This window comes from Arvicanthis niloticus, chromosome 16, assembly GCF_011762505.2.
Source record: "Arvicanthis niloticus isolate mArvNil1 chromosome 16, mArvNil1.pat.X, whole genome shotgun sequence".
Lineage (NCBI taxonomy): Eukaryota > Metazoa > Chordata > Mammalia > Rodentia > Muridae > Arvicanthis > Arvicanthis niloticus.
Window position 1 is genome coordinate 14,053,049 of NC_047673.1, and position 11,181 is coordinate 14,064,229.

Consider the following 11,181-nt stretch of genomic DNA (forward strand, 5'->3'; position numbering starts at 1 on the left):
AAATAGAATAAACTCTAAGAATTCTTGTTTGAAATGTATATGTGTGTGTGTAAAAGACTGAGAGAGGAAAAGAAATACCATGGGGAAAGAGCAGCAGACACCCACAGCTCTAAAAAATTATATACAAGAGCTAACACTGTAGCTTCAGTGGCAGAGTGCTGCTCCAGCATCTGTGAGTCCTGCCTTTGGTCCCCAGCTCCACAATGACCCACCCTCATGGTATATGCCGTCAATAGGGGATGAAGCAGGAGGACTACAAGTTGAAGGACTACAGGTTCAATTACGTAAGAAGTTTGGAGACCTCCTGGAATACGTAAACCCTTGTCAGAAAAACAAACCAGCATAAACTAACAAACATAGGCTAAAAGAAAAGGTCCTATACTTTCTGAGGAAAAATTAAAAATGGAATTTAATTGAATTTAAGGCTGCTCATCAGGAGGAACTCGTGCCTGGCTCTGTAAGCCTAGTCAGCTACCCATGACTGCAAAGGCCATAGACCCTAGAGGAGAGGCTAGTGCCATCACTTTCTTACACTGGTATAATTTTCAGTTATGCATTTACATAGTAACGAACTCCCTGTGTTCATGAGAGACAGAGTGCATATCAGTTGATGGAGGGCTGTTGCATGAAACTGGTGGACAAGGACAACAGCAAGGCAGGTACACAAAGCTCGCAGGTTTAGAGTTCCAGTTTACTAAGAAAGCTTAAGCTATGCAGGACTGGGAATAAAATCTTCCCTGTAAGTGGAAGTCTGTGGTAAATCTGGGACTCCTTTTTTCTGAGTTTATGTACAGTGTCCAAAGTATAAAAAATTATGGTAATATTTACTTCATAATGATATGAGGGCTTGGGAAGGATAACTGCCTTCTGCTGGGCTTGGTCCTCAGGTGATTACAGGTGATGTAACTAGTGAACAGAAAGGCCTAAAGTGCCATGACCCAGTAAGAGTCCTGGGAAAGATCAAAGCATTTCAAAGACAGGGCATGTGCACTGAGGGCACAAGTGTCCTACACCAGGCAAGAGTCAGAGGAAATTTGCAAAGTTCTTCTCCAGTAATGGTTTGTCTGGGTACATTGCTCTAACAAAGCCTGAGAAATGACTAACAGAAAGCAGCAATATATTTTCTTTCCCGAAAGTAGCAACCAGAAGACCGTGGTGATACAAGACATTCTGGAGAAATTGCTCACCCAGTCAAGTCTCCCATTGAAATCTTTACCTACATTCTTCACCACACAAGAGTCTGTCATCGATTACTTTATGATATGTGTCATTGTTTTTTATCCTGCTCCTGTTTTGCCCCACACAGCTCCTATGGCTTTGTTCCTTCATCCCATAAAGTCACAGCAGCCCTGGTCCAGAACACATGAACCTTGACAGCTCTTTCCTTCCAGCTGCTCCCTCAGCTGAAATGATCAGCAACTAAGAACGTGTGACACCCTGTTGTGAAGATGTATGTGTTGTAAATGATATAAAGATGTCCCTGTCTGTTGGACAATGACGTCAACTGCTGTGGTTTCTTAGAAAATTGGGACTAGTCTACCCCAAGACAAAGCTATATCACTCCTGGGGGTTTACCCAAACAATGCTCCACTAGACCACATGGACACTTGCTCCTCTATGTTCAAAGCAGCCTTACTCATAATAGCCAATAGCAACCTAGATGCTTCTCAACAGAAGAATGGATGAAGCAAATGTGGTTAACCTACACAATGGAATACTGCTTGATATTAAAAATAAGCACATCATGAAATTTGCAGGCAAATGGATAGAAGTACAAAAGGTCATCCTGAGTGAGGTAACCCAGACCAGAAAAGACATGCACAATATTCACTTACAAGTGAATATTACCCATAAAATACAGGAAAACCATGTTACATTGAACAGATCCAAAGAAGCCAAATAACAAGTAAGGCCCAAGGAAGGAAGATTGAGTCTTTCTCAGATGGGAAATGAAGTAGACAATGGAAGTTGACATCGGGAGGCAACTGGGAAGGAAAGGGAGTAAGGAGGGACATAGGGATGGTGATCAGGTGTGGGGAGGGGTGAGAGGGCTGGGAGTGAGAATGGGAATCAATAGGACAAATCCCTGGGACCAGTCAGAGACCTGGGACAGGGAAGGCTACTGAGAGTCTATGGAAGTGACCTGGTTAAGACTCCTAGTTTCTGAGGATATGGAAACTGAAGTGGCCACCTCCTGTAGCCAAGTAGGACTTCCAGCACAGGAAGGGGGACATCAACACATCCACAAAACCTTCAACTCAAAATTCTCCTGCCTGCACTATGCACGGGGATGCGGAGGGAGCAGACAGTGAGCAAATGGCCAACCAATGACTGGCCCAACTTGAGACTCATCCAATGTGAGAGAGTCAACTCCTGACACTATTCATGATACTCTGCTGTGCTTGCAGACAGGAGCCTAGCAGAACTGTCTCTTAAGTGGTGGCACTGCCCAGCAGCTGATAGAAACAGATTCAGAGATCCACAACCAAACATTAGATAAAGTTCAGGAGTCTTGTAGAAAAGTGGAGGCAAGAATTGATGGAGCCAAGGGCATCAAGGATACACAAAACAAAACCTACAGAATCAAATAACTTGGGCCCATGGGCTCTTATAGAGACTGAACCATCAGCCAAAGACTATGCAGGAACCGGATGTACACGTTTGTATTAGGTATACAAAGGGGTCTTCATGTGGCTCCCATAACAGTTGGAGTGGGTGGTGTCTCTGACTCTGTTACCTGCCTTTGGCTTCCTTTTCTCTAGCTGGGCTACCTTGTCTTGTCTCAGTGAAGGAGAACTTGATTAGTCCTGCAGTGACAGAATATCCCAGGACACAGTAGTAGCCAAGGGGCATTGCCCTTTCTCTAAGGAAAAGTGAGGGAGTTTGGACAGGAGGGATTTATAAGGGTGTGGCTGGGATGAGAGGAGAGAGGGGGCAGTGATCAGGATGTTAAGTGAATTAATTAAGTAATTATTTAATTAATTTAAAAAGAAGAGCAACAGCTACTACTGAGAAAAAAAATCACATCCCTCAATCAGCTTGGCTTCTGTTGAGAAAGGGTTACAGCTGAGCTACCCTGTAGAAACACTAGGCTGCCAGGCTTCTTCCTCTTTCTTACTGTAGGCTTTCTGATTCATTTTGACCAGAAAGATACTAGCATATGCTACATTGTCAGAGAAATTCAGACTTTCTAACCTGAAAGATACAGCAATCCAGGCAGGAGGCATTAAAATAGAGCTCCCAGAATGAAAGCAAAATCCCTGCAGTACTTGGCATGAACACCTATCAACAGCACTGGAAATGCCTCAGGGCACACAGCAGGAGGCGAGTTAATGAGCTTCACCCTCAGCTGCAGGCAACCCTCAGGAGTCTTGAGACTTTCAGTCCTGCAGGACTTACTGACCCTCTCTGGACTCTCAGTGCTCCTTCTACCTACCAGCCATGAGGACTCTCTGCTCTGTGCTGCTGATATGCTGCCTCCTTTTCTCATCTACCACCCCAGGTAAGCCTGAGGACCTGCAGCACCTGCTCAGGACTGGAGACATGGAGGCAGAAACCTGAAGCAGGAAGAAGCAGTTATCCTGGCAGGCATTTGGACCTATTCAGGGGCAGACAGAGTCCTATGCCTGACATGGAGGAAGTGCCTTGTAGAGAAGGGATTCCACTTCATCTGCAGAGAAGCTCCTCACACACAGAGGCCAGCTTCTGATCCTCAGACAGGCACTGCCATCCTCACCCAAGTCACTGAGAGGCCTTCCCCAGGTGCCCTGGCTCAGGGACTGTGCCACCACTCCTCCTACAGGGTCTGGGACGTCCCCAGAAATGTTCAAGCAGTCAGAGTGGTGGTATTCTATTTCTGGAGGGAATGTCTTCACTCTTGGATGGGTGCTTCTTGTCCAGCTGTAGGAGATCCCAAATAGTCTGAGGCAATATAATCTATCTCTAACTCAGAAGCAAGTGGGTTCCAATAAGAAAAATGAAAGTATATTTTCCCAATCTGTCACTTCTGTTGATCCAGATCAAGTCACAAGTTTCTGGTCCTTATTTTCCTTATGGGAATAGTGAAGTTATTACAGAATTCAAAGTTGTAAAATTCTATAGATAACATTAGTAGCCTTTTCTCAAAGAATTCTCTCTCTCTCTCTCTCTCTCTCTCTCTCTCTCTCTCTCTCTCTCTCTCTCTGTGTGTGTGTGTGTGTGTGTGTGTGTACACCGATGATTCAGTCTCTGGGTGTGCCTGTGAGCACTGATGATGATCGGTGTGTCTGTGTGTGTGTTTGTGTGTCTGTGAGTCCTAATATACCCAGGGAGATCATCAATGGTGCTCACAGACATACTCAGAGAGAGCATCTTTGGGGCCTTTAGTGGTCCTCAGGACAGACAAGGTGCTGATGCAAGTGATCTGTCTACTGCTCAGTAGAACAAAGAGCAGCATCTCCAAACAAGTCCAATGCTGATCACAGCAGACACCCACAGCCATGGGCTGCTGCAGTGGTGAGGATAGAGTCATTCAGCCTCACGGGTAGTCTCCTCGTATGGGGAAGGTGAAAAGCAGTAGGAATATATTCTGAGAATCTCTCCATGCCAAACTGTGAACTGACTCATCAACTTTGAGAAATAAGCAAATGATAAACCAGACCACCATATCCCTTCACATTTCACTGTGTGTGTGTGTGTGTGTGTGTGTGTGTGTGTGTGTAATGTGTATAGGTATGTACTTTATATAATTGAAAACTCTGAAGGCCATTTCATGCATGCCCTGTGTCTGCCTCATGCACACACCCCATGCACTTTTGAAGAACAATTGTTGGGGCATGGGCCTTTACCCATGGCAGGAAGGAGCTAGGAGATAGGCAGGAGCAATGCAAGAGCAAAGATTCCATCTGCCCCCTGTAGTCTACTTGTCCTAAACTTCCTAGAAATTTTCAAATTAGGGCCATGAACCAGAATCCAGATCTACAAAATGTGAGCCTTTTGTATTTCATGATATTTTATATAGAAACCATCAAGATTCCCTAATCAGACACCTTTATATGTTTGCATCTAGGCAGGAGATCTTTATGTTTCCCTAGCTTGCTACTCTGATAGCTGTTTCTCAATCTAAAAAAATTAACAATAGAAATTAACCACATAGCTCTGACAAGAATCCATTGGTAGCTCTATGTGCTTATTTAAAGGTCTTTTACTCTATGCTATTGATGTTTTTTGCTTTTGTGCTGATGCCCTAATGTTTCTATATATTATGATACAGTTGTGAGGTATGAACGGAAGGGACATCGTAGCCCCTTTAACCTTGTTCTTTCTGCTCAGAAATGCTTTCACTAATTTGGAGTCCTTCACATTGTCATAAGAAATTCAGGGTTGCTTTTTTTCTCAATTCCTGTGAAGAATGTCATTTGGGTTTTGGTGGGGATACCCTGGCTCTGCAAATCATTTTCAATGTCCTTTCTTTGTAACATTAAAACAGGAGCTGACACACAAACATGGAAGCTAGTCTTCTCGTCTACTGTCCTTTTCAGTTCCTTTCTTCAACGCTGTAGAGCGCTCACTGTTGTGGTTTTTAACATCTTTGATTAAGTTTATCTGAGTCTAAACAAATTTTAGAGGTTATTGCAAGGAGGCTCAGCAACTTTACAAAGAACAACCATGAACAACAAAAAGCCTCTTCTCTTGACTGATGATAAAAACGTAAAGTGCTTGGTACACATTTTCCGCCAATCATGTTAGATTAGTGTTTGATATAAATACCCCATTTAATGATAATTAACTGTAAATACTTGTCTCCAAAAACTATCACACTCTAGAATACTGAAGGATTGGAACTTCTAAGCAGGAATTTTCAGAGGCCTTGAGTCAGCCCATAAATTACCAGAGAGTGTGGGTAAAATTACCACTTGATGGTTACAAAATTACAGAGTAATTTTGCTCTATCCTGGATAATGTTGAAGACTAATTTAGGACACATTCTATGTGTGCTGTGATACACACACAGAAGGCAGAATAAGTACCAGTTTCTGAAACCTATGAAAATTGCCCAAGGCAACCACAATATCAGTATAACACTAATGACTATAGGTTTTGGTGGAAATTGTGGTGAGAAGTCTGTAACTTGGACTGGAGTTAGAAGGACAAAGCTGACTAAAAAGGAGAAATGGGGCACTTCAACATACTTTTCTGCTACAGAAAGACCTGTAGCATTAAGAGATAGATATATGACGTCTTAGGGACAACAGTAAGAAGGAGTAGCAGGTGTATTGGGGAAGAAGCTTGAGTCTAAACATCCAACATAAAAGCTACACTCATAAATCTGCTGCTCATCCTTACCAAGTGTGTGATTTCATTACCTGTCCCCAGGTTCAATTCCATGACAATTGCTTGAAAGAGAAAATTATCCCATGAACTTAGATATGTTATCTATCTTCTATCCCAATGTCTGCTCTCTCCTTGCAGCTCTTGGAAATTTTTACCAACTTATAAGACAAAAACAACGTCAATGGTGCCTCAACCATCAAGCATACTGTCTCGTTCCCATGTGTCCTCCTAATACCATGCATTTGGGTGGCTGTGAAGACGATTTGCACTGCTGCAAGGACATGAAATGATTGGAAGGAAGTCAAGTGACAGATGTGTAACCGATGTTTTAATAAAGAAAACAATTTTTAAAACTTGTCTACTTCAGATCCTATCAATACCTGTGTTTTAGTTAAGAAAGGGTTAAGAAAATGCAAGGCTAATATCCAGGCTTGGAACTTGATAGGGGACACTCAGAAATCCTGCCTACTCCTGAGGAAGGATTTAAGCAATGTCACTCTTATTTGAATTTATTGTCAAACACATGTGAAAAGTGCAGAAGAACCACACAAGGCTGGATAGTGAACACAGCTCTCAGGCCTCCTGGGGCCCAACTGAGGGTAACTCTTCTATGGTCTCACAGTTAGGTAGGGCTCCATTTGCAGATCCAGGGTTTACAGGGCTTAGGGCAGTGGTTGGCAGTTGTATTAGAACCTCATTTATAACAGTGAGTTGTCCCAACAAAGCTTTTTCCACTAGGGATATTGTCTCAGTTTTCAGATCTGTATTTTTTTATTCAATCAGAAACACACACAAGAAAAGACTTTATTTTTATTGTTTGGTTCTTGATACAATATATTTTGACTACAAACTTTCTCTTCCACCAACTCCAACTAGATCCAGTCAGTACACATTCCACTTAATTCTCTGTCTTAAATAAAATAAAAACAAATGAAACTGTGCACATACATAGATTCATACTGGAAAGGGAGAGACAGACAGACAGACAGACAGACAGACAGACCATGGAGTCTATTTTGTGTTAGGCAACTATTACTGAGCATGTGGTCTGCCCTGGGTGTGGTTGATAATTCCACTGTGGCTCCTATTGCCAAAGAATGAAGGCATCCCATTTTTACACTATTTAACATGGAGATGCTGGGCTGGTGCTGAACTAGAATACCCTACTTTCTGATGTTCATAGTACAGGAGGCACTATGCCTGTGACCAGGGAAGAGAATAATCATGGATCTCAGCCAGTTGTGAACACCCTGAAGCTACAGCAGTGATCTGCCTGCACAGTACACCCACTGGTACAATAGTATCTTAAATGTTGTGAGTGTATCCAACTATCTCTTTATTGGATTTGAAACTCCCTTCATGATACCATAGCCATACCTGATAGTGATAATCTGGTCAATAACAAGAAACTAGACAGATCATATGCCATAGGGGAAAATCTACTATAGTTATTCTATTAAATTAACATACTACTAAAATGGCACTTATGGACATATTGCTATATCCATAGATTAGTACACTGCTACTCCTGCATCGGAGACACTTCTGGCAGTAGATAAAAATTAACACAGACAACTCAACAAGGTTCTAGCTCCCCTTGTTCTTGCTGGTTACACTGGCCTTCTGTCATCCTGGTCTTCTCCAGCTTATGCACAAATGCTTTCCCTTGCCTCCTCTCTCTGAGAGCAGGGAGTCTGAAACCTTGGATCCCACCCTCTTCATATCCCAAACCTAATGGATCAAGTTGTAAATGAAAAGAAAAGAAACACGAATATCATTGAAAACATATTTTCCCATGCATTCAGAGGTGGTCCAGTACATCTTCCAACTGAACACCCTGGAAGGACACCCTTCCTAGACTACAGCTTTGGTTTATTTTTTCCTAAAAACATAGATTTTAGCAGGTATGGAGTCATATCTTGTGCTCCAGGTTCAGACACTTATCTTGCACAGGATAATTAAAATCATATAATTACTAGTGAAAAGCAGAAAAAGGAGCCATATTCAACATGGCCATACTAGAATGAACAACAAAGAGAGCCATTAACTCCCACTATACTCCAATGCACATTTGAGATGCTGATACTGAGGGCAAGTTTTAGAAAGAAGGTGGGAGACAGGAGATGAGGCCAAGATGTGGTCTCACCATCATTGTATCAGCTCAAGATCATCTGGCAAGTTGTAAATCTTTCTCCAAGAGGTAAGTTCATTCTCTGGCTGCTCTACTGGTTTCAAACTTTTCTTCTTCTAGAAGATTTTTCCTAGCAGGATTCTAGTTTCTTTTGGGACCACTGTTTCAATAGTCTAATAGGTAAAGATTAGGGCACAAAGTAATATTTTGGAATATATTTACTCATACACAGGCCTGCGTAGTACATAAGCAGGCAACCAAGAATAACAAGATATTGAGGTCCGAATGTACATGAGGAGCAAAGCCACATAAATTACATACGAATGAGCCATGAAATACATTATACACAGTATTATGCACATATATTATTATACACAATACTACATACAGTATAATAACATGTTGTCGAAGAAGATAGAAGATATCAATAGCATAAAAGTCAATCTTAAAGTCATCATTGAAAAATGAATGTTGCTGCAAAACAGCTAAACGCAGTGTTAAATGAGAAAATATATAAAAGTAGGGTAATAATACATTCAAGAAGTTGTCCAGTCAAAAGAACTTCAGAGAGAGGTGAGTTGAATGGGGTCTCCTGACCTCCTTTGTCTGGCTCTGGCCTCTGCCTTCCATCCTGAAGAGCCTGTGAGGCTACCTTCTTCTGTCATTTGGAGTAGATAATCTCAATGGAGCTGACTTGGAGTTCATGGATTCTTTCCCACTGCCTCAAATCTACTCTTGAGCTCAATTTAGGTTTTCATTTTCTAGTGAATTATTACTTCTTTGCATACTGAAAATTTTGCTAGAATCCCCCCCCCCAAATTAACAAATCTGCTGTTTCATAGGGGTAGATATCCTTTGGGGGATAGTAAAATAAGAGCACTCAAAATTTACTTTCCTATCAAAATCTTATGAAACTTCTTCAAGGTAACACAACTACATCTCAAGAATTACGTGTCCCGTGTGTGTGCTCCATGCAGTTCTTTGACTTCCTCCTTGTTTCAGACCTCTCTACCCCACCACGGTTTTATTCTCTTTCTATGTATGTGCTGTGATGTCTTCCGAGATTCCACATTGCAGTGAGACCAGATACTGGTGGTTTTATTTCTATGCCTGGCTTATTTCGTTTAGTATAATGTTGTCCAGTCTGTTCAAGGAAACAAATGGCAAGATCTTCTGAAAGCTTAGTTTAGTCCTTTGCTTAAGGCAATTTCCTTCAATATTTCACTGCATTATAAGATTTGAAGTACAATTTAATCAAACTCTTTTCTGAGGTGGACACGACGATAATCCCAGCACTTGAGAGACTCAGTACCAGTTCACAAGTTGAAGGCCAGTTTGAAGTGTCAAGTGAAGCTCAAAGATAGTTCTGTCCACAAAGAGAAGCTGTATCTAAAAGGAAAATGTTTTTCTGACATCCACTGTAGTTTCATTTTTGCTGCACTTGCACATGCTATTTCTAAGCCTTTTGTTTAATTTTCAAGTATGTGAAACATTTTCCAATTACACTGGTGAAGTTGGAGTCCTCATTATGGAGACATGGAGATGCAGCTCCCAGGCAGGATTACATAAGAACTGGTGAAAGGTGCAAGAAGGGGCTGGAATGCTGCCCTTGAACAGAAAATGTTTTTCTCACTTTGGCCTGAGCTATGTCCTGCTTTGATCTGTCTTTGTGGAAGTTGCTTTCAAGGTCTCTGAGTTAAGATAAGTACTGAGGTGATTTGTTAATTAAATGTTCTAGGAAGAAGCATTTGTTTAGTCTTGTCTATATTCCTGGTATTATGGGGGAAAAGATTTTATGATTTTTAGCTTGCAAAAGGGAACTTGGGGGAATGCATGTTTTTATCTATATAAGGCTTAGTAAAGTTTGTGGCAGTATGTAGTTGCTTCTGCCTTTGCTCGCATCCCTTGTGTCTCGGGGTTTTTTGCATCTGATACTCAGGGTCCCCAATGCACTAGACATTGATACCTCATGACCTGACAATCCAATTTTTAATACATAGACTGTTGGGGAATACTTAGATCAAATGAGGATAAGAATATACTTGTGATTGTTCCATTCAGAGGAAAGCCAGGAGCTAACTTGTAAGTTTGTGGGCATTAAATACCTGAGCTTACTCATGCCAGCCTAAAACACACACACACTTATGCCAGCCTAACACATACACACATACACACTTACTCATGCCAGCCTAACACACACACATGTGCATGCTTGTGTGTGTGTGTGTGTGTGTGTGTGTGTGTGTGTGTGTGTTCTGCTCTCACTTAAGGGCGTCTGAAGTTGCTGACAGAATAAACCTCGGGGTAACCAACACTATCAAGATGCCTCTTTGCAGTTGCCAGAGCCCTGTTAGAGCTCTTGATGCATCAGCAGCTGTACTTGAATGCTGGAGAGTCGCACAGAAGCCTGAATGTCCCTGATATATTGAAACAATCTTTATCTTAATAGAGCTGATGATTTATCACGTATTCGCAGAAGGAGTTCCTGTTATTATTCCTTCCCTAAATCTTCTTTTGTAACAAACTCAGAGTCTTTAAATACCTTGCTACATATACTTAAAGGAAAAGTATATGGCAAATGTAGAATGTAGATGGTTCAGTCTCTGTTCGTGTACATCAGCACATGCACTTCTCACCCAGTTGGAATCTCAGAAGAGGCATGTGTAGACTCCCTTCATCTTCAGTGGAGACCAGATTTCACAATCCCTACGTAACTTCTGCAACCTAGATAAATATTG

At 41.7% G+C, this 11,181-nt stretch overlaps 1 protein-coding gene across 1 annotated transcript; it reads left to right on the forward strand.

Annotated features, from left to right (window-relative positions):
- The first annotated feature begins 3,289 nt into the window (after positions 1 to 3,289).
- LOC117721653 (beta-defensin 11-like) lies at positions 3,290 to 6,663 on the forward strand. Its single transcript, XM_034520464.2, has 2 exons — positions 3,290 to 3,502; positions 6,451 to 6,663. The coding sequence occupies exons 1-2, from the start codon at positions 3,442 to 3,444 to the stop codon at positions 6,600 to 6,602; spliced, it is 213 nt and encodes a 70-aa protein (XP_034376355.1). The 5' UTR covers positions 3,290 to 3,441; the 3' UTR covers positions 6,603 to 6,663.
- The last annotated feature ends 4,518 nt before the right edge of the window (positions 6,664 to 11,181 follow it).